The sequence below is a fragment of the Schistocerca nitens genome, chromosome 7 (assembly GCF_023898315.1).
Source record: "Schistocerca nitens isolate TAMUIC-IGC-003100 chromosome 7, iqSchNite1.1, whole genome shotgun sequence".
Classification (NCBI taxonomy): domain Eukaryota; kingdom Metazoa; phylum Arthropoda; class Insecta; order Orthoptera; family Acrididae; genus Schistocerca; species Schistocerca nitens.
Window position 1 is genome coordinate 575,994,167 of NC_064620.1, and position 24,835 is coordinate 576,019,001.

At 38.9% G+C, this 24,835-nt stretch overlaps 1 protein-coding gene across 1 annotated transcript in view; it reads left to right on the forward strand.

Annotated features, from left to right (window-relative positions):
- LOC126195245 (medium-chain acyl-CoA ligase ACSF2, mitochondrial-like) overlaps positions 1-22,666 on the forward strand; it is a 243,221-nt gene extending 220,555 nt beyond the window's left edge. The window contains exons 11-14 of the mRNA XM_049933773.1: positions 9,118-9,259; positions 9,339-9,449; positions 9,553-9,688; positions 22,237-22,666. Coding sequence (XP_049789730.1) covers positions 9,118-9,259; positions 9,339-9,449; positions 9,553-9,675 — 376 coding nt within the window. The 3' untranslated portion in view covers positions 9,676-9,688; positions 22,237-22,666. The remainder of the gene's footprint in view (positions 1-9,117; positions 9,260-9,338; positions 9,450-9,552; positions 9,689-22,236) is intronic.
- The last annotated feature ends 2,169 nt before the right edge of the window (positions 22,667-24,835 follow it).

The following is a 24,835-nucleotide window of genomic DNA, read 5'->3' on the forward strand; positions in this document are numbered from 1 at the left end:
CAGCAGTCTGAAATGCAGGCATCTTTTCTGAAACATTAAAATCTATGGCAGGATCACAGTAGTCATAAAAAAGTTGTTGTACTTGTTGCTGTCTATGGAGGCTTTGGTGCTGCAAATGATATAATGAGCCTGGCCAGTCATCTGAGTCAAATTTGGTGCTGTCAGTGATTGATTTGGTGCCACAAATGGTATAATCAGCTTAGCCAGTGATATGAGTCAGCTGTAAAAGACTCCATAGAAAACTTTGTCCTTTGTGCAGGGATAAGTTTTGAAGATAGGTCTGAAGCAGGCTGTTCAGGATAAAATAGATGGATCAGAGTGTGGTAACAAAGGCCGTGTGACAATTCTGTTGGTGAAGCATTGTGGAAACACAGCAGGTAGTAGGTACTGAGAAACAACAACAGAGCATTTTCCCCTTGACTGTGAAGCATGATGTTTGCTCATTGAGCTGTGAAAATGCAACTCACTTTCACTGTTCAGTTGAGGAGATATGGATATGGATATGATGAATCCCTATTTGTTGGCAGAATTGTTGAGATTCTAATGAAGAAAACTGTGGACCATTGTCTGAAATCATAGTTTGTGACAAGCCATCCAAAGAAAAGACAGGAGCGAGTCCTTTCATAGTGCTAGCGCTAGTTCTCAAATTTGTTGGAATTTCAAGTGGAAATCTGGATGCATCAGTGATAATGATCAGTGTGGATGCATTGCTAAAGGCTGTCAGATGAAGAAAGGCTGCTGCACTGTGCATAGTGTTTGCGTATTGCTGTGTCTGAAATTGATTTCAGATTTCAAGACCAAGTCATCTGAAGATGACTGAGCAATTGTAGTGATTGATCCTGTTCAGTAGCTTGTGCAAGCCTCTGACAATCTGATGCAAATTAGATTCATCAGTTTGATGACAAGGAAGCTTCTGGTGCACTGAATTCCAGATAATTTCCCATAGGTAAGCAAGACAGGCTGTCCTTGTTTACACACTCTGCCATGGGGTGATAGAGAATTTTGTACTGGTAATTTGAAAGGAGTAGTGACTGACATTGCATCTTTTGTGTAGTATGATCATTCACACCTTTCATCAGATGAAAATGAGCAGTCAGTATCTTATAATGCAAATACTGACGGAATTTTGTGACACTATAGATGAGGGCTAAGGTTTTCTTTTTCCCCCTGCTGTTATTGAGTTGGGCCTTGTTCAACATCTGAGGCATGCAAGCTATAGGATGGCATTGTTGATGACTTCGTGAGATAAAATCATCCCTACTCCATGGGATGGTGCATTAACTGCTAATCCTACTGCCTTTTGCATATCAGAATAACGAACACACGGGCATCTAAGCAATACATGTTGTAACTTTTGAAATGTTTGTTCATATTCTCCAGGCCATTGGAAAGGAACATTTTTGCACCGGAGGTGATGTAAGGGAGCAGAAATTCAAGCTGTGTTCAGAGTACATTTGATATAGCTAGTCAGTTTGCCTAAAACTGCCTGTAGCTCACACGTTTTTGGGAGAAGATAACCTCCAGATGACCTATAAATACTTAGTCAAGAGATGAGTGTCATGGACATCAGTGAGATGCCTTAAATATTAAATTTCATAATTGAAAAACGAAAACTTCGGTAATTTACACTTAATCTCTGCATCAGTTAAAACTTGAAAAAGAGATTCCAAATTTTTGAGATGTTGTACTGCTGTTTGTTCAGACTCAATGATATTATCCAAATCATTTGAACCTGATGGAACTTAGATTGTCACTTTTTCCAAGAAAGCATAGAAACAATGCAGGAGCAAATGTGCTTCCAAAAGAAAGGTGACTTGTGTACTAACCACCATAAATTCTTTCGTTTCCTCATCCTGAGGGAGTTGAAGGCGACCCATAACCTCCACAAAATGTGGAAGCAGGGAAGAATCAATAAGCATTTGAGCATCAACTACTGCTTGAAAGTTGGCACAAAGCCTGATTTTCCTGTTTGATTTTCTTGTGATAACCAGAGGAGATGATCATCAACTGACATAAATAGGTTTCAAACCACCAGTGTGCTCTAATCTGTTGAGTTTGTGACATTTGCCTGCTTTATTTCTTCTTTGAGGGTCCTTGGTGTCGATGTACTGCTTTGTGATACCGGCTGAAAAAGTAGGGGGTGGAAGTGTAGTACTGACTACTGAAAATGATGTAGCCGAGAGGTGCTCAGTTGTGTTTCACAGTTCTTTACTTTCACTGTTCAAAACCCCTCAATATTACAGTTATATGGCAAGTGCACTATTGTTTAACTGTCGATAAGTCACATTAATAGTTTGCAGGCAAACATCCACATACTGCTACAATAGTTTACCGTTTAACATCTACAAGCAGTAAAGGCCTAACCACACATTTCACAGTTCTTGAAGAATAAAAAGGTAGATATGGAACAGACACTGTCATTGTTTTAACACACGGCATAATTGTGTTACACTTATTTCACAGTTAATTTGATGCATTGTTGTTGATCTAACCATTATGGGTTTCTCGTCCGAAATTTGGCTGTGGACTGACTGACTGGGACCAAAAATCAGGCCCTTATATATCCTCACAATAATAGGTACTGAAACTACACATTGTTTGATGTTTAATTTACAGAAATTATAATGAAAACTTAACTCATTAAATTAACTGAATACATTGTAAAATTGCATCTTTTTAACAGTTTCTTCTACTACAAGAATTAGGCCAAATTATTTGTTTAAATGATGAAATTAGAAGATATATTTATGCAAGCAATACTTTTGACAGAACTGTTAATTGCTTTGAAACTTTGCTAACATGTTTTCGATTAGAGCCAGATAGATCCTTCAAGAACACTATTAGTTGTTCCTGTAAATGTTTATAATTGTGATAGAATTTATATTTGATTATAAGTCAACAAAATGATTTAAGTTATGAAACAATTGCTGATTTTACCATAGAACAAAAGATACTAACTAGGAGTAGTCAAAATAAATTAGATAATAAATGACATACATAAAACTGAGCACAGAATTAGATCTGGTGTTGTCTTCTTTAAAACTGAGGGTCAACCTTTCTCTTTTATGAAAATGCAGATTATACTCATGTACATTAATGTCAATTAGTCAGAAATGAAAAAACTGAATTTTAAGGAGGCAGCTGGCAAAACAAGAGGGGAAGTAAAAAATATTCCAGCTTGCTTCGTCACAAGTTCAGAAGGAACTTCATTTGAATGGGGCACTAGACATACAAGTAAAACGGTGGTTGAACATTATCTTTGACATAATGTGTGTTAGAAAATTCATTGCATGTTCCAGTTTTCAATCAAACAAATGTCCATAATTTTCATACAGTTGATGAATACTAGCATGGTATACTTATGTATCAATAGCATACACATTTTCCTGAAAATCTAATTCAAACAAATCAAAAGCAGCCATGCCAAAAATATTGAGACACAAGCATGACCGAACTACTATGAATGACACTGATACAGTCGTATTTTAATATTTTGCCTATCAAGTGCATATCTGCCATTGTAGGCTATGAGGCACGGACATGATTTTTGGAGCTGAGGGTGTCCAAGTTGCTCATAAGTAGTTTAATTAGTGTGACTAAAGAAGCACCAGTATCTAGTTGAAATGGCACAGATTGATTCCAAATCTGTAAAGCTATGAACAGTTTGCAGTTTGTTCTCTGAATATGACTGTCAGTTCTAACTTTTGAAATATTGTTTTTATCTGTTTTATGAGAGACAGACCTATTTGTTGTTTGGCCATGTGAGGATAGCTGATCTATCTTATCCAAGTTTTGCACTGTGCACATTGCACTGTGATTTTGTTCCTGTGAGTATTGCCAGGAGGAGCAGGTAAAGATTCAGAATGTGAGATCATATTAATATCCATTTGCTCAAATCTAGATTGAAATGCAACAGAGTTTGCCTTGCACTTCTTTTGCAGGCACACTTGCTGTGTGTGTCCTAACTTGTGACAGTATCAGCAATCTGCTTGGTAAAAAAATAGTGTTTGTGATCATGTATGACAATACACTTGACACAAGATTTCAGAGCATGTGAATTTTCGGTGTAAGTGGCTGGATGCTTCATGACATGCTTCGGCTGTGGCTTGCAGCTGTTGTCAACATGAGCTTCACAAGCCAGAGTCTGCTTAGGACTAGACTTGGTGAGTGTCGCAACAACAGGCACAATAAAGTCAATTTCTCAGTTGTCTATAAGGTTGTAAATAATGGCATCATGAAATATTTATTCTTGAAAAGAAGCTCCACAAGTGTAGTTAAATTTGCAGTTCCTAGTAATGCCCTTGAGTTCAGCAATCCAATCCCTTTAAGACTGTTTACTGTGATAATGTGTATGAAAAAGTTTGAAATGAACAGCTGCTACATGAATCTGTGCTTCAACAATTTTTTTTTTTTTTGCTAGGGATTCCTCATTTGGTGAGGTTTGGGGCTCTACTTGAGGGAATAGTTTCCTACACAATCTGAATATTAACACATCTATGCAAGAAGAAAAGAAAGAATGTTGTGAGTCACATGTGGTTCTGTAGACTGCAAAATTTTGTTCAAGTTGGATGAGGTACTCCATCCATTCCTCTTCTTTCATCAAAAGAGTAGAAGAGAGGAGGGCACCAGTATTCTGTGCTTTACTCATAGTTGACTGCTGAGCTTCCACCAGTTTACTTCTGCTATTTATCACAGATGGAATTTGTTGACTGTGGAACTGCATAAGTGCAGTGAGGCATTGCTCTCCAGAAGTTGTTGCTGCATACAGACTTTAAATTACTTCAAGAATCGATATAAAAATTTAGGATCTCTGTAACAATTATAATGGAAGAATGAAAAAATCTAGACACTTTCATTCCTGGCTGTTAGTAGAATAGAAAAATTTTAATTAGTTCCTCAGGCACTGAAAGAAATATTGATTAGTTAAGTTTTCACAGAAGCCGAATCGCTTTCTGTAGATTGAAGTAGTCACAAATCCTAACCATGTTGCTAGTGGTATCTGTTGTGTCCAATGGCATAACTAGTTGGATGAAGACTACAGAACACATCAAACACTCTAGAATGGTTGAAACATTTATTTACAATACATGCAATATAGAGCATACATAACTTTGTATCCTGTAGTCTCTCTGCAGTCACTGTCTCTGCTTCACTAGCAGTGATTTATAAATATTCACTAGCAGTGGAAGTAGTGGTAGCTCCTTTCATAATGTTCTCACTTCGGTGTCATGCTAGGTTCATAAGATCTAACTGCACTGTCATCCATCCACTCAGTGTAATTGATGATAATCTGAAGATAATAACGTGAAGTGGAGCTCTGAGTGTGGCAAGTTAATAAGTTGCAGGAACCAATCACAGTTGCAGGCAGTGAGGTGATGTAAATTTGGCGTACTTTGGTGGTATGTGTAGTGCCAGCTAGTGGCTTCTTGTTGGCCCTCTTTAGCAGTGGCTCTGGGGCGAGGGGGGGGGGGGGGTATTGAAATGTTACTTCTGTGGTGATGTGAGCAGTGTGTGATGTACCGAGTGTGATCAAGAAAGAAAACTTTGGTACTGTAACACATATTCTGCAAACATATTTGAATTCATGGTAGGGGAATTTGCAACAGACAACATCTAACATTTGGAAAGGGCATAAGTAGGAAAAGCTGTTCGCAACATGAAGATTGGTTTGAATGTCACAATGTGTTACTGGGCATGGTCTTGTTGGAGATGGTACAATAGGGCTACCTATATTTTTATGTGACTCTGAATCAACTTGGCATTTTTCACATTAGCAAACCACTGGCAGATGTGTAAGAAGCAAAAAGTGCAGAAAAAAATTCTTGGACTAACTGAAGATTTAATCCTATACCTTTTTGATTTGTAAGCCACATGGAACACTAAGACCATTCATTGTTTATAAGTATAAGGTGCCCCAGATGTGAGTAATTTTTATTATTTGAATTTTACAGAGTCCACCTATTTCATCTGCTGCCTTTAAACTGATGCCTATTCTGAGCCACCACCTACAGCAGACACTAAATGGATTAGTTCCTTCATCTTTGAATGTTCCATTCTCCTTTGAGATGGATCTGGGGCTACTAGGATTACCTTTTCTTGTCCTCTTGGCAATCCTCGCCATGTAATCCCCCCATGAGCAAATAAGCCAATACCGTTTCTTGTACTAAATGTAAGCACACCACTTTCCAATCCTGACTACACCTCCAAGGGGATGTACATACATACATACATATGAGGTCCTACATGTGAAACAATGGAGTATCTCATCTGTATGAGTTCCTGAGTTAACTGTGACATGTACATAGATTTTTGCGAATAACCCAGGGATGCACTGGTAACCCATGTTTTGTAATGACTACCAAACTGATGCATTCATAATAAGTTAGTGAGATAGACATGATAATCACAGTTATTGACACACTGAGTGCTTTGTAAACTTGTAGAAGTAGAAAATATAGACTGGTAGTGACAGAGAGAAAAAGTCAATAACAAACAGTGTGATAATTGATAAGCTAAAGGTAGATGAACCAAATACTTTATGTGTCACTGGTTTGAACTACAATAAATTATTCTTTCATCCACTCATCATGCTAAGTGAATACCATCATGAAGAGAATGTGTAGAAAGATGGAATGAGACAAAGTATACATCAAGTGCTATAAGAAGAGATCTATTTTTAGCAGACATTGAAACCTGTCTTGTAGCTAAAAGGGTTCTTCAGTCCTCAAAAGCTTGATAGATAATTTGTAGGAGTAGGTTTAATAAGGTATGCTTTTAATTTTGATTTGAGTTTATAGGAATTCTCAATTTCTCACTTTGTCAGATTGGTAAGGAGGCAAAATGTACTCTATCTTGTATTGTGCTTGTGCATATCATGATTCAATTTAAACCAATATTTATTATTAGCAACAAATACTATTTAGGAGTAATTATATTTAAAAGTGAGCTTAAGGATTCTAAGATTTTCAAGGTGATCTCTGCAGATTTGCAGCTATATACATTGTACAGACCTTGTGGTGTTCCAACCAGAAAATGGTCCAAATTCATTTACTTTGTGACTATTGTACCAGTCAAAATGAAAATACAGTATTGGTGAGCACACTAATGGCCTTCATGGAACAAAGCAGAAAATTTAAGAAGTTGGTATAATGTCCAAATGTACACTTTCTGGTTAATTAAATCTTCTCAGGCTGCCACCTAGGTGACTGTGTTCAAATTCCAAGATGTTTCGATGAGTGTCATTGTCATCATCTGCTGGGCATGGTCTTGGCATATAGCTGCTGGTGCAGGGTTCCATGCTACCTGTTGAGTTTAGCATGAGACCCTGCACTAGGAGCTATACATTGAGACTGCGCCCAGCAGTAGACACTTCATGAGTCTGGGTAAGACTGAAGACACTGCAAATCTAAATGACGGTCCATGCCCAGGCACCCCTCTACCGCAGATCCCGCACTGTGGGGAGGGGGGGGAAGGGGGGAGGGGGGGGAGAGGTGACCACTGCTCAGCTGTACAGATGGGGCCCCCATGCATCATCAATACTTTGCCAGAAGACAATGGGGACAACATTCATCAAAACATCACAGAATTTGAATGCAGCCACCCAGATGGTAGTCTGAGAAGATTTCATAAGCTGGTGTAATATCTCCCTGTTCATGGGCACAGCTATGTGCATCCTGACAGAGTGTTTGGTAGAGTGGAAAAAAGCTATTGAATAGAGGAAAATTTTATTTCAGCAACTGATCAACTGAATACTATCAAGTGCCGGAACAACATGGCAGCATAAAGATACTAAATGAAGATTAGGAAGCAAAGAATCTCTAGTCAACGCCCTAAGAGCCCTACAATCTGATATGATCCTCCACCCTTTTCACCCCATCGGAGAAACAGGTCCTGTCGGAAACTGCAAAATACTCATTGACTGCAGTTATCATTTCCTGTCATTGATTGCAACTATTATTTCCTATCTGATGAGAAAATTTCTTCTCAGCAAACTAGAGTTCCACAAGAGAGAGTTTCAAGTTAGGGAACAGGAGGAAGTCACTTGGAGCTAAGTGTGATGAAAAGGGTGGATGGAGAACCAAACCAAAGCCAAATTGATGCAATTTTGCCATTGATATTGCTGATGTGTGGGGTGCTGCATTATTTTTGTGAAAGAGCACTTAATGCCACCAACATTGGTCTTTTTTCAACCAATGTGAGTTTCAAATGATCGAACAATGGCACATAACAGCGTCTGTCTTTTTCCTTGGAAATCCAAAAATACAGTGGCCATCCTCTTACCTACCAGCAAAATGCAGTGCATTTTCACCAGCCTTCATCCATTGTATTGACTACCGTTTTGTCTCTGGTGTGTAATGATGGATCCATGTTTCATCAGCAGTCACAAATTTACATAAAAAGTCTTGTAGAGTGTGATTAGACATCACCAGACACTATTTTAAAATTTTGTGCCAGATGCTCTTTGGTCAACTGTAAGCAATAACTGCATCCACCTCATACACAGCTTCTTCATAGCCAGTTGTGCATACAGGATATCATGCACTCACTCGGTTGAGATGCTTACAGTCTCAGCAGTCTCATGCATTCTTACTTTCCCATATCATGGATTCTGTCAATGATTTACTTTGTGGTGACCTCAGTTGGATGCCTGGAGTGTGGTTCATCTTCAGTGCTTGTCTGACCATGTTTAAATTCATTAACCCAAAAGTAAATGGTCTTCAATGATGGTGCAGAGTCCTTGTGAATTTCATCTAATTCAGCTTTGATTTAGGCAGCAGTCCAAACCTTTAAATTAAAATGTTTAATAACAGCATAGAACTTGGTTTTCTCGATTTTAAATCACAGCCAACACATTTACTAATTCAGATTGCTGTCAAGAATGAAGTGTATGCCATTTGAAATTATTTACATAACCCTTGAAATAATCAAGGTTACCAGCCATAAAGGTGCAACAAAAAAGTTCCAATCTTTCAGGAAAATTTACCAGACTTACCAAACCTCTTTCATATATATAGCCTAATTCAAGGAAGATTATTCTGTATGTGGTAAATTTATACTTATATGTAAAATGTGATTTTGGAAGACTAGAAATGTAATAGAAAATATTTTATTCTTAAGGGATTTATTTATTCTGAAAGAGGATGGCTACGGAATGGTAGTTGGACGCTTGAAAGACATGATAATCAGGGGTGGTGAGAATATTTCCCCTAAAGAAGTTCAGGAGCTGCTGGAGACTCATCCAGATATACTGGAGGCGCAAGTAAGAAGTCATTACATCTATTATAGTTGGTGCTACATACTTTCCTTATAAGAAAATTAATTTATTGTGCTTGATCCAGGTATTTGGGATTCCACATGCAAGATTAGGTGAACAGGTATGCTCATGCATCCGAATAAAAGAAGGATCTGGGCTCACACCTGAGAAAGTCCAAGAATTTGCAAAGGGAAAGGTAAATGATCCTAAATTTTTAGTGCATTTTGTGTTCTGAGTAATTTTTGTCTGGACCTTGTTCCATTTGTTTCCCAGTGTCTAATAGATCACTAATGTTTTAGATTGCAGGTTTCAAAATTCCAAAAATAATTGAAATTGTTGCTGAATTTCCAAGAACAACGTCTGGAAAAATCCAGACTTTCAAGCTAAGAGACACTTTCATGAAGAAGTATCCTGCTCAGTAACAAGCCATATTGAGTAAGAAATGATGCTATGTTTGTAAGAAATGGTTATCCTTATTAATTTTTTTCTCTGTTTTAAATTTGCACTGCTACAGTTAAATATCTCTATTTTAAAATCGGCCTCTCCATTCAATATTGTAGCAGATATTCTAGCCATTTACAGAATTTCTAGCCACAGAGGATTAATAATTTTTAAGTATATTATAATCAGGGTGTTTCAAAGTCTTTGAATCAAACATCGAGAGGTGATAAATCACATGATGGGGAACAACATGTTGTTAAAGACAAAATGTTCACTGATGCATCCCAGGGACATTAGGTGTCCTTTGGTATTTGCTGACTGTGGGACCACAAGATTCCAGTGGACTAACAGGGTTTGCTAATTAGGTGTGCTGCATACCTACTTACCCCAGTAAACTGATAGATATTCTCAATAGGAAAACCTGAAGAATGAGTGTCTTTTAGCAGAGAAGAATATTGCAGATGCCAGTTAGTAAATTTAATTTTGCTGCGTACCCCCTTTCACCTAGGGCTAAAGACTGTATTGTAGGCAACACATGAGGCAATCACATGCCACAGAGTGCCTACACATTGCCACCTCTCTGGGGCATAACTGATTTTTTGGGAAGCTTTAGCAAACACTTTGTCTCTAAAGAAAGTTGTTCCTCATGACATGAGCTATTACATCTAGTTGTCTGAAGCAAAGGCTTTGAAACATCCTGTATACAATCCCTGAAATCTTCTGCTCTCTATTAAATGTGCTTTGGCTTGCAATTCATTCTTGAAGACTAAGCTTCATAAATGTGATCAACAAAATACATTGTATGGATGAAAGAACTGAACTGAAAGGTCAGTGATTTACTTAACATGTTCACTGATGTGCCTTTATTTGTAAAGCATGAGTATTAGTATCATAACTGTGCTTACCAATACAAAATGAGAGTTCATTAGTACTGTGTATATTTTTATAACTGTTACAGATGCATGTTGAATAAAACTGCTGCAGCTGTTGTAAATCCTTTATTAAAGGCACAGTTTCGTAATTTTAAATTACATTATCAAGTGCAAATATGAATAAAAAGTAGAAAGAGACCATAAACAACTTTATACAAAAAACACCATATAGCGGAGATGCTGAGTCACAGATAGGCACAACAAAAAGATTTTCACACTTAAAGCTTTTGGCCAATGGCCTTTGCCAACAATAGACACACATATGCACACACACACACTCGCGCAAACACAACTCACACCCACGACTGCAGTCTCAGGCAACTGAAACCACACTGAGCAGCAGCACCAGTGCGTGGTGGGAGTGGTGACTGGTTGGGGGAAAGGAGGAGGCTGGAGCTGGGAGGGGGAAGGATAGTACGGTGGGGATGGTGGACAGTGAAGTGCCGCAGATTGGGCGGTGGGCAGGGGAGAGGTGGGGGGGGGGGGGGCGGAAGTAGCTTATATTGTTACAGTCTTTTTGTTGTGCCTCTCTGCGACTCAGCATCTCCGCTATATGGTGAGTAGCAACTTTCCATCTCATAATATTGTTATATTCCATCCTGGATTTTCCATTGTTTGATTTATACAAAAATCGTATGACAGTGAGAAGAAGTGAACAGGAGACTGAATACTTACACTATGTGCTGAGGATTTCTTTAAAATTTGGGAAATTTCACAAAAAGCAATAGTTATGGATTTAAAAACTTGGGGTGAAACTGGAACATATGAACAAATGGGATGAGAAAAGAGATTATAAAATGCACCATAAGGGGGGGAGGGCAGAATATAGAGTAAACATTACCTCAGTTGAAGCTGCACCGGGTCAGAAAGCTGCAACTGCCATACACGGACTGACTGGATATCAAAACATAGGTCAGAAGGGGAGTGGCAATGTGAATGAATAATTTTTGATAAACTTTAAGGAAATGCTTCAGAATGAGGTGTACAGAAACAAACATACTAATAAATGTAGCAACTATCAAGTAAATAACTTATAGACATATTGATAAAAGCCTCGAACATGTTGTGGGCCATTTATAAATGTAACATTTAGAATTGAAAAATCTTAGAAATTGATAAAATTAATTAGGCAGTCTGGCCGTGGTATCTAGGGACTGATGTCATGTGTATGTGTGAGTTGGGTTTGTGTGTGTGTGTGTGTGTGTGTGTGTGCGTGTGTGTGTATGTTGTCTATTTCTGATGAAGGTCAATTTGGCCAAAAGCTTTGCCTGACAGTCTTTTTGTTGTGCCTTTCGGCAACTCAGCATCTCTGCTATATGGTGAGTAACATCTATCCTTTTCATAATATTGTCATACAGTTACTTTAAAAACTTTTAAGAAAATTTTACAGAAACGTTTAAAAGAGGGAATAGGCCAAGTAAAGGCACCGAGGAGAGGTGATAAGTGGGAAAGGGCAGATGAACCCAGATATTTATTTAAGTTATCAAAGTTGGCCAAAACTGGTTTCTGCCTTAACTCAGTTTGAGAATTTACTGTTTGATTTGAAGATTTTCTTCATGTATGAATGATCTCCAGTTCTTCCAAGTTATTTAAACCACTACCCATGCAGATTATGCGACCAGGTGTAAAATGAGAAACTGAGTGACCTGTTTTAGATAAATCCAAACTCAAGGAAGAACTGGAACCCACATCAGAAATATGTTCCTTAAACCTAACTTCCAAGGACATTCCAGTTTGGCCTGTATACTTAGACTGGCAGTGTTCACAGGTCTGTGGCTGACACTGTCGCTGAGTCAGATGCTGTCGCCTGTCCTGTTTCAGAGGAAACCACTCAGCCTGCAAGATCCAGGCAATCACAGAGGGTGGGATTATTGGTAGTTGGGAGCTCCAACGTTAGGTTCATTATGGGGCCCCTTAGGGACTTGGCTGACAAGAAGGGAAAGAAAACCAATGTGCACTCAAACAGTATGCATACCTGGTGGAGTCATTCCAGATGTGGAAAGGGTCCTCCCGGATGCCATGAAGAGCACAGGGTGTAGCCAACTGCAGGTGGTTGCTCAAGTTGGTACCAATGATGTGTGTCACTTTGGATCAGAAGAGACTCTCTCTGGTTTCAAGCAACTAACAGAAGTGGTAAAGGCTGCCAGTCTTGCTTGCAAGATGAAAGCAGAGCTGACCATTTGCAGCATAGTCAACAGGACCAATTGCAGACTTCTGGTACAGAGCCAAGTGGAGGGTCTGAATCAGATGCTTGGACAGTTCTGTGACCGGGTAGGCTGCAGATTCCTCGACTTGCGCCAAAGGGTGGTTGGGTATCAGGTTCCGCTGAATAGGTCAGGTGTCCACTATAAGCAGGAGGTGGCTACACGGGTATTAGGGGCTGTGTGGTGGTTTTTTTAGGTTAGAGGGTCTCAGGAGAACACAAGAAGGGCTTGAGTCACAAAGGGTGCAGGCCGAACACAGGAAGAACTTAGATACAGGAACCATTGGTATAACAGTTGTAAATTGTCGTAGCTGTGTTGGGAAAGTACCAGAACTCCAAACGCTAATAGAAACCACTGATGCTAAAATCATCATAGACACTGAAAGCTGGCTAAATCCAGATATAAGCTCAGCCCAAATTTTTGCGAAGAACCTAATAGTGTTCCGAAAGGATAGGCTAAACACAGTTGGCTGTGGCCTGTTTGTTGCTGTTAGAAGTACCAGATCTCCAAGTACTAATAGAAACCACTGTTGCTCAAATCGTTACAGGCACTGAAAGCTGGCTAAAGCCGGATACAAGCTCGGTGAAATTGAAGCAGATACTTCCTGTGAGTTAGTATGGGCAGAGGTCATTGTTGGCAGCCAGAATAAAATAATAATAGGATCCTTTTACTGACCTCCCAATTCAGATGATACAGTTGCTGAAAGGTTCAAAGAAAACTTGAGTTTGATTTCAAACACATACCCGACTCTTACGATAACAGTTGGTGGTAACTTTAATTTACCCTCAATATGTTGACAAAAATACATGTTTAATTCTGGAGGTATGCATACAATATCATCTGAAATTGTGTTAAATGCGTTCTCTGAAAAATTTTTTTCTACCAGTTAGTTCATGAGCTCACGCGAATAGTAAATGGTTGTGAAAACACACTTGACCTCTTAACAACAATTAATCCTGAGTTAATAACGAGCATGAAAACCTATACAGGGTTGTCATAGCGAGATTGAATATCGTAATTCCCAAATCCTCCAAAAATAAGTGAGAAATATATGTATTCAAAAAAGCAGATAAAAATTCACTTGACGTCTTCCTGAGAGACAATCTCCATTCATTCCAAATTAATAATATAAGTGTAGATCAGATGTGGCTTGAATTCAAAGAAATAGTATTGGCAGCAATTGAGAGATTTATACCAAATAAATTAACAAACGGTGGAGCTGACCCTCCTTGGTACACAAAATGGGGTAGAACACTGTTGCAGAAACAATGAAACAAACATGCCAAATTTAAACAGACGCAAAATCCTCAAGATTGGCAATCTTCTGCAGAAGCTCAAAATTCAGAAGCTTGAAATTTAGCGCAGACTTCAATGCGAGATGCTTATAACAGTTTCCACAACAAAACTTTGTCTCGAAACCTGGCAGAAAATCCAAAGAGATTCTGGTCATATGTGAAGTATGTTAGCAGCAAGAAACAATTAATGCCTTCTCTGCACAATAGCAATGGAGATATTATCAAAGACAGTGCTGCCAAAGCAGAGTTACGAAACACAACCTTACCGAAATGCCTTCACAAAAGAAGATGAAATAAATATTCCAGAATTCGAATCAAGAACAGCTGCCACCATGAGTAACATAGAAGTAAATATCCTCAGAGTAGTGAAGCAACTTAAATCACTTAATAAAAGCAAGTCTTCTGGTCCAGACTGTATAGAGGAAGTGGTGGTAATATGAACCCCCAGTTTCTTTTTCAATAAAATATTGTACGCTAATACAATAATAGTACCTTAATTGATGTATTTATACTCAACTGACAGTTAACTAAGACATTATATTGATTAAATTCCTTAAAATGTCTGAATACGTTTATTATTATTTTGTTTCCCAAAGATGATAAATTTGACCACAAACAAGATATGCAGTTAATATGGCCCCCATGGTGTTTGTAATATGGACCCCCAGTATATTGTAAGGATTTTTTGCTGCAAGAAAAATGAAGAACTGCTTTTTAATTCAAATACATATTTATTATGAAATATAAAACCATAAAAGTACAAAGTAGCACAGTACTAGCGACAGAAGTCACAAACATAGTCCTCTTTCTCCGCCCCCCCCCCCCCCCCCACATTCGTTGTGAGCCCATAAAGAGCACATTAGGCATTGCACCCAGAATTTGCCACAAACATAATTTGAAAACTTCCTGTCACAGAATAGGCAGAGAGCATCGTTTTTATCTGGCTGGAGTTCACCAACTGAAAGGTCACATGGATAATCACCAGAAACAGTTGAGAGCCCCATGACGTCATCATCAACACAATCTGAGTCATCACTGTCCATTTCTTATTGCTTAATCAAAGGTTTCTTTAACTGTCGACTGTTGTTGCTAACGTCTCTTCCACAACCAGATGCACTACGCCCTCTACTATGAGTCTAGGTTTGGGTTTCAGAACAAGATGGCTGTGTTATATCATAAGTCAAGTTCTTTGTCCGCATCCATGACCACAAAGATTAGCTACAGCTTTTTTCACTTCTATGTAAGCTTCTAATTTGTTTTTATATGGAGATCCTGTCACAAGATTAGCAACACACGGCTGTCGCCCATGAGACGATGTTTTCATCTTCTCAGGTATGGGATGGATATCTCTTGGAGACATACCATATGCAATTTTAATAGGCTCATGGACGTAAATTTCAATAGAATCATGGTCCTCTTCAGTCTGAACTCTCTTCAGGTTCCTGTTGTTTCAGTGGGTTGGCAGGCGCAGGAATCAGGACTTCTTCCCTAGCGATGAATTCGGTTATCTTGAAATATATTTCTTTCTAAGGGATAAATTCCTGTTACCCTAAACCCATCTAATGCAATAATGCCGGTTGTACACTGGATGTAGGCCTTGCCAAAGAGAGACACTATATCATGGGGTCCAACAGGTTTGCTTTCATGGAGCATCCACTGACGAATATACTCACTGTAGTGAGTCTTAAGTGCACCCATAAAAGGATGATCCAGGGGTTGCTGTTTGTGTGTTGTGTGTGAAGGCAGTCACAAAATGGAGATGAAGTTTTTTTTTGCCACATCAATCACATCAGTATTCCTTACATGGGAGAAGTGACCATCAAGGGTGAGTAGAATAGACAAAGTCCCTGTTGGCTTTGTTTTTTCAACAAAATGTTTCACCCAGTCCGTGAATAGGTTTGCTTGAACCCAACCAGATGGGTGGGGTCTCCCAATTGACCCAGCTAGGAGCACCTTTCATAAGAACGTCTGCCATATTCGTTCTTGGGAATATGAACATCAGGGGAACATAAGAACCTCACGAGCAGATACTAGAGACCCACGCTCTGCAGCAGTCAGAGAACAAATTTGGCATTTACCTCTGCTTGCAATTACTTGCTGTATCTTAGTCTGAACTACACTAAGGCCTGTTTTGTTGATGTTCCATACACAACCTTCTGGATATTTATGTTTCTGGTATTCAGCTTGTAGCAAGTCATAAAATGAGTTAACTCTCTCACGGGGAAAGCCTTTTGCCCAAGCATACTACGTTCCAGTTGGCTTTCTAATTGAAAGCTTATCTTGATGACGTCATAGAAAATGGTCAAGCCAAGCTCTTCCAGCAATTTCATTTCTGAAGTTTGTTGCAATTCCATTCCTAACTGCAAGTTGATAGGCCATATTTCGAACATCCATATGAGTAAAACCATAGAATTTGGTCTCCATATACTGTAAGTAATCCACTAGTTCACTTTCTAGGGCTGCTGGTAGAGCTGGTTTTCTTTCAAGCTTTTTAGTTTCAACATCTGCCATCTGTGAGGTATTAGCCTCACACACATGCTGGTGCAGAGTTGTTTTTGGGACAGCAAAATATTTCACTGCTTTTTTAACTCCCATTGTTTTGCCTACAACAGCAGACACTGCCTCTCGCATTTTGTTTTTATCCCGCACCTGCCTTTTGGGGACTGGTTTAGGTGCCTGATTAGTCCTAGGCATCTGAAAACAAAAATAAAAACATTTTACGGACTGCTTATAATGTGGACCTCGGCCCCCACATTACAAGCACCAATGGGGGCCATATTGCAGTCACCTACACCTTCTAAACTCGTGTAAACAACTTGAAAACGAAATAATACCACGCCTTTTAATCTATTTGAAACTGTTGCCAATAATTTCTACGTTATATTCATGGTGCTTACATCTAAGTATTAACCAATAATGATTTGTTAACAAAGTTAAATTCACATACCTCTCAAAGTTTTGAACAGGAGCTTGAAAAATATAGCCTCACTGTCACTCAACCACTGTACTGACCTGCTTCCAGTGCTCCTACTGGCCAGTGAGGATACTAGCAGACTAGTTCCAGCTATCACTACTACAGTTCAGCTAAATGTTATTAAGATATTAAGGGGGGCCGTATTTGTTGCAAGGGCCATATTACCACCACTTCCTCTACCAATTAGGTACCTTCTGGAGTATGCAGATGCATTAGTTCCATACTTAGCAATCATATACAACCATTCGCTTGACGAAAGACCCATACCCAAAGACAGGAAAGTTGCACAGGTCACACCAAGAAAGGTCGTAGGAGTAATGTCGTTAATGCCGATTGTTGTTGTTCAAATGGCTCTGAGCACTATGGGACTGAGATTGTTGTTGTAGTTTTGGTCTTCAGTCCTGAGACTGGTTTGATGCAGCTCTCCATGCTACTCTATCCTGTGCAAGCTACTTCATCTCCCAGTACCTCCTGCAGCCTACATCCTTCTGAATCTGCTTAGTGTATTCATCTCTTGGTCTCCCTCTACGATTTTTACCCTCAATGCTGCCCTCCAGTACTAAATTGGTGATCCCTTGATGCCTTAGAACATGTCCTACCAACCTATCCCTTCTTCTAGTCAAGTTGTGCCACAAACTCCTCTTCTCCCCAATTCTATTCAATACCTCCTCATTATTAATGTGATCTACCCATCTAATCTTCAGCAGTCTTCTGTAGCAACACATTTCGAAAGCTTCTATTCTCTTCTTGTCTAAACTATTTATCGTCCATGTTTCACTTCCATACATGGCTACACTCCACACAAATACTTTCAGAAACGAGTTCCTGACACTTAAATCAATACTCAATGTTAACAAATTTCTTTTCTTCAGAAACGCTTTCCTTGCCATTGCCAGTCTACATTTTATATCCTCTCTACTTTGACCATCATCAGTTATTTTGCTCCCCAAATAGCAAAACTCCTTTACTACTTTAAGTGTCTCATTTCCTAATCTAATTCCCTCAGCATCACCCAACTTAATATGACTACATTCCATTATCCTCGTTTTGCTTTTGTTGATGTTCATCTAATACCCTCCTTCCAAGATACTGTCCATTCTGTTCAACTGCTCTTCCAAGTCCTTTGCTGACTCTGACAAAATTACAATGTCATCGGCGAACCTCAAAGTTTTTATTTCTTCTCCATGGATTTTAATACCTACTCTGAACTTTTCTTTTGTTTCCTTTACTGCTTGCTCAATATACAGATTGAATAGCATCAGGGAGAGGCTACAACCCTGTCTCACTCCCTTCCCAACCACTGCTTCCCTTTGATGTCCCTCAACTCTTGTAACTGCCATCTGGTTTCTGTACAAATTGTAAATAGCCTTTCGCTCCCTGTATATTACTCCTGCCACCTTCAGAATTTGAAAGAGAGTATTCCAGTCAACATTGTCAAAATCTTTCTCTAAGTCAACAAATGCTAGAAATGTAGGCCTGCATTTCCTTAATCTTTCTTCTAAGATAAGTCCTCATGTTTTCCAACATTTCTACAGAATCCAAACTGGTCGTCCCCGAGGACAGCTTCTACCAGTGTTTCCATTCGTCTGTAAAGAATTCGCATTAGAATTTGTAGCTGTGACTTATTAAACTGATAGTTCAGTAATTTTCACATCTGTCAACACCTGCTTTCTTTGGGATTGGGATTATTATATTCTTCTTGAAGTCTGAGGAAATTTCACCTGTCTCATACATCTTGCTCAGCAGATGGTAGAGTTTTGTCAGGACTGGCTCTCCCAAGGCTGTCAGTAGTTCTAATGGAATGTTGTCTATTCCCGGGGCCTTGTTTTGACTTAGGTCTTTCAGTGCTCTGTCAAACTCTTCACGCAGTATCATATCTCCCATTTCATCTTCATCTACATCCTCTTCCATTTCCATAATATTGTCCTCAAGAACATCACCCCTGTATAGACCCTCTATATACTCCTTCCACCTTTCTACTTTTCCTTCTTCGCTTAGAACTGGGTTTCCATCTGAGCTCTTGATATTCATGCAAGTGGTTCCCTTTTCTCCAAAACGTCTCTTTAATTTTCCTGTAGGCAGTATCTATCTTACCCCTCATGAGATAAGCCCTTACACCCTTACATTTGTCCACTAGCCATCCCTGCTTAGCCATTTTGCACTTCCTGTTGATCTCATTTTTGAGGCGTTTGTATTCCTTTTTGCCTCCATAATTTACTGCATTTTTGTATTTCTCCTTTCATCAATTAAATGCAGTATCTCTTCTGTTACCCAAGGATTTCTACTAGACCTCGTCTTTCTACCTACTAGATCCTCTGCTGCCTTCACTATTTCATCCCTGAAAGCTAACCATTCTTCTTCTACTGTATTTATTTCCCCCATTCCTGTTAATTGTTCCCTTATGCTCACCCTGAAACTCTGTACAACCTCTGGTTCTTTCAGTTTATCCAGGTCCCATCACCTGTTTGCAGTTTCTTCAGTTTTAATGTACAGTTCATAACCAATAGATTGTGGTCAGAGTCCACATCTGCTCCTGGAAATGTCTTACAATTTAAAACCTGGTTCCTAAATCTCTGTCTTACCATTAGATAGTCTGTCTGAAACCTTCTAGTATCTCCGGGGTTCATCCATGTATACAGCCTTTTTTCATGATTCCTGAACCAAGTGTTAGCTATGATTAAGTTATGCTCTGTGCAAAATTCTACCAGGCGGCTTCCTTTTTCATTTCTTACCCCCGATCCATATTCACCTACTAAATTTCCTTCTCTTCCTTTTCCCACTGTCGAATTCCAGTCACTCATGACTATTAAATTTTAGTCTCCCTTCTCTACTTGAATAATTTCTTTTATCATACAGTAAAGCTGCATGCCCTCGGTAAAAATTACAGCTGTAGTTTCCCCTTGCTTTCAGCTGTTCACAGTACCACAGCAGCAAGGCCGTTTTGGTTCGCGTTACAAGGGTAGATCAATCAATCATCCAGACTGTTGTCCCTGCAACTACTGAAAAACAAGTTTTTGGAACATATATTGTTTCAAACATTATGATTTACCTTGAAGAAAACTGTCTATTGCCACACAGTCAACATTGGTTTAGAATACATCATTTCTGTGAAACACAACTAGCTCTTTATTTACATGAAGTGCTGAGTGCTATTGACAAGGTATTTCAGATCAATTCAGTTTTTATGGATTTCCGGAAGGCTTTTGACACTGTACCACACAAGCGGCTTGTAGTGAAATTGCATGCTTATGAAATATTGTCTCAGTTACATGACTGGATTTGTGATTTCCTGTCAGAGAGGTCACAGTTCGTAGTAACTGAAGGAAAGTCATCGAGTAAAACAGAAGTGATTTCTGGTGTTCCCCAAGGTAGTGTTATAGGCCCTTTGCTGTTACTTATCTATATAAACAATTTGGGAGACAATCTGGGCAGCCGTCTTAGGTTGTTATCAGATGTCCTGTCGTTTATTGACTAATAAAGTCATCAGAAGATCAAAACAAATTGCAAAATGATTTAGAAAAGATATCTGAATGGTGTGAAAATTGGCAGTTGACCCTAAATAACGAAAAGTGTGAGGTCATCCACATGAGTGCTAAAAGGAATTTGTTAAACTTTGGTTATACAATAAATCAGTCTAATTTAAAAGCTGTAAATTCAACTAAATACCTAGGTATTACAATTATGAACAACTTAAATTGGAAGGACACAGAAAATGTTGTGGGGAAGACTAACCAAAGACTGCGTGTTATTAGCAGGACACTTAGAAAATGTAACAGATCTACTGAGGAGACTGCCTACACTACGATTGGCCATCCTCTTTTAGAATACTGCTGCACAGTGTGGGTTCCTTACTAGATAGGACTGACAGAGTACATCGAAAAAGTTCAAAGAAGAGCAGCACATTTTGTATTATCGTGAAATATGGGAGAAAGTGTCACAGAAATGATACAGCATTTGGGCTGGACATCATTAAAAGAAAGGCGTTTTTTCGTTTCAACGGAATTTTCTCACATAATTCCAATCACCAACTTTTTCCTCCGAATGTGAAAATATTTTCTTGACACTGACCTACATAGGGAGAAACGATCACCACTACAAAATAAGGGAAATCAGAGCTCATATGGAAAGATATAGGTGTTCATTCTTTCTGTACGCTACATGAGATTTGTATAATAGAGAAATGTGAAGGTGGTTTGATGAACCCTCTGCCAGGCACTTAAATGTGATTTGCAGAGTAATCCATGTAGTTGTAGACGTAGATTCTTTCGAATGAAATATGCTGGGATGATATCTTTCACAGCCAACTGTATACCCGCTCTATACGAAAACCCTTCCATAGTACAAAATCCTATGATAAGAAACATTCCTAGGGCCCTTCTCCTGCATGGGGAATAATGTAGATGAAATGTCCTGTTGACTATGGTCAGAGCAATCTTATGGCTCTTTTCCTTTTTCTTCTTTAAAATGTTCTTGTTAATACTCAGGCCAAAATCTGCATGGTACCCATTAGAACATGCTATAAACTGGATGACCCTGCATTTGCGATTAAAAAAATTCACTTGACAGTTGCTACTTTTATTAGTACATTTATTCTTTTACACTTGATTCCCAACTGTTTCCTTAAAGTTTATTGGAGGTTATTCACATTTCCTCACTTGACCTGCTTCCCTTGGGACCTACATTTTGATACCCAGTCAGTTCGTGCATGGCAGTTGCAGCATTCTGTCCTGGCGTAGCTTCAGCTGAGGTACTGTTTTGTTTACTTTATACTTTGTTTCCTCCCCCCTCCCTTCCCCCTATCCCCCCTCCCAGCCTCTTCTCAGTGCATTTATAATCTTTTTTGTTGTCCCATTTGTACATAGGTTCCAGTTTCCAATTTTTGAAGAAGGTTGGAATCAGGCTGTAAAAGTGTTCTGACCACACAGTCTTCCAGACACTTTTTCTCACTTTCGTATGGTCTTTGTGTAAAATTTTTTATAGTCTGTTTCTTCTTTTTATTTATATTTGCACTTGATGATGTAATTTAAAATCATGAAACAGGTCATTTACAACATGGTTTACAACAGCTGCAGTGGGTTTTATTTAACATGCAAAAGTTTGGTTTTAGATAACCATCCAGTAAACTGTTATGTTACAGATGCAGTACAGTGTTGTGGCAGTGAGAATTTCAGAGTATGAACAGTTGTAACAACTCAACCAGTGCCATCCTGATGAAGAATTCAGTTTACCAAAGATGAAGAAGTATTATTGAATGAGAACATATAGTTCCCAGTGAACTGAACTTGTAGAGGAAGAGTTTCCTCCAACTAGGAAGTTCATACCATAGCAGGATTAAACAACATTTCCAGACAGTTCACAAGCAGAGCAGAGTGGGGAACTGTTTGTGAAACAGTCAAAGCCAATGAGTTAACAGCAGAATGAATCTGATTGCACATATTTCTTTCAGCAGTATTAAATGATATTGTGCAATATTACAAAATGATGCAGCTCGTAAAAGAGTTCTAGTTTGTTCATAAGAAGTTAAGAACTGCAACTTTATAGTTGAAGTAACAAGTCATTTCAATTTCTGAATTCCTGAACAAATATTTTTTATACAATTTTGATGTAAAATATTTTTAACGTGATATTTGTACTCAGTTTTTGGCAAAATGCTTGAAAATAGACTTCAGTTAGCAGGCTAACTAAGTTTGTATTATATCTATTCATGCAATCCGAAATAAATTTCTGGAATTTATGCAACATTGATTCAGAAACAATTTCTGAAATTAGATCATATTGGAACTACTGATTTGTTCAACCCTAGCAAATATGGGTAATGTAACAAAAAATTAGTTTTTATTGAATATTTCATTTCTGTGTTGCATTGGGCTTGCTTTTATGATGTCAGCTGTCTGACAATACACCAAGCAATGATTTTGTACAATCTTTCCTATAATCTGTAACTTGTTCCTCAGGATTATCAGTGAGAAATATTAAGACCACCTGAAATTGGCTACTAAATCATTTAATACATAATACGAGGGTTGGACCAAAAGTAAGGTTCCCAATGAGCTACAGCCTTGACGGAAGGAGCTAGTCTAAATCCAACCACAGTGCCATGTGCAGTGGTTCCCCCACTCTCGATCCCGCCTGTCTGCGATTCACTACATCACTCAGTGTTGGCGTGGCAGCCATCAGAGATGGAAGTGTTTATCGCCGTTTCTGCCAAGTGCAAGGTTCGAGCAGTAATCCAGTTTCTCCATGCACGGAAGTTACTGCCCATGGAGATTCGTTGGCAAGTGACTGAGGTATTTGGTGAAGAGTGCATGTCCATTCAGCACGTCCGCAAATGGTGCAGGGCTTTTGCTGAGGGTTGCATGGAAGCTCATGATGAAGAATGGAGTGGAAGACCGCTGGTTTTTGATGTGTTTGTCCCGAAGATCAACAGTGAGCTGCTCAAAGATCGGAAGGTCACTGTCTGTGAACTTGTTGAATGTATTCCTGAAGCTTCCTACGGCACAATTGAAAGAACTTTAACAGAAATGTTGGGTTATTGCAAAGTGTGTGCTCACAGGGTCCCCCAGATGCTGATGGATGGACACAAGGAGCAAAGCCTTTACTGTGTTTGCATGTTTCTTCAACAATGTGAGGGGGAAGGCAACAAGGAGAAGTTGTTGGACTCTATTGTCACAGGAGATGAAACGTGGGTGTTTCATTATACCCTCGAAACAAAACAACAATCTCGTCAGTGGCATCACTCCGGTTCACCGCCACCAAAGAAATTCAAACAAATGCAGTTGGCAGGAAAGATTATGGTGACTGTGTTTTGGGATCGGAAGGGGGTACTCCTCATCGATTTCATGCAACCTGGCATGACAATAAACTCAGACAGATATTATGAAACATTGACCAAACTCCGGCATAAAATCCAGAATCGCTAGAGAGGATGACTGAAGAAGGGAGTAGCGCTTCTTCATGACAATGCTTGACCCCACGTTGCTTGTCAAACACAGGAGCTTTTGAAGAAATTTGGGTGAAATGTTATGCTCCATCCCCTGTACAGCCCGGACTTAGCCCCCAGCGATTATCTATCACTTCTTCCCCAAGGTAAAGGAACCCTTAGGTGGCAAATGCTTCAAGAGCGACAATGAAGTCCAAGCAGACTTCACACTTCCTCAACAAGTTGGCGGGCGACTTCTTTGTCTTAGGAATTCAAAAGCTGGAGCACCATCTTCAAAAGTGTGTCAAAAAAATTGAGACTATGTTGAAAAATAGACAAAAGTGTAAGTTTTTCAATGATTTTTAAATTAATAATAATAAACAATGTTTTCTATTTGTAAAAAATATGGGAACCTTATGGTACAACCCTGATACAAAAATCGTTGGTTTCCGTCATGTTGGTGATGGTGCTGAATGGAGCTTTAAATTTCTAAAACGTTGGTCCAGGGCAATAAATATGTAGAATGCTAGCACCTAATGAGCAAAACTAATCATATAAAGTAATTAATATGCAACTTTGGGGGGGGGGGGGGTTTATCTGTATATTAATTACAACAGTCAATGAAACTCTAGAATTTATTTAATTTATGAAAAAAATGAATGAGCTGTAATATTTTAAACTTCATGTTTAGAAAAAACACAAATTTTATAGTTAATTATTTCAATGTTTACCACAGTTTTAACAGATTTCGAAAATTCTAGAGTTTCATACACCTGTAAGTATGGTGTGTATGCTGTGCAAAATTCATCGAAGAATC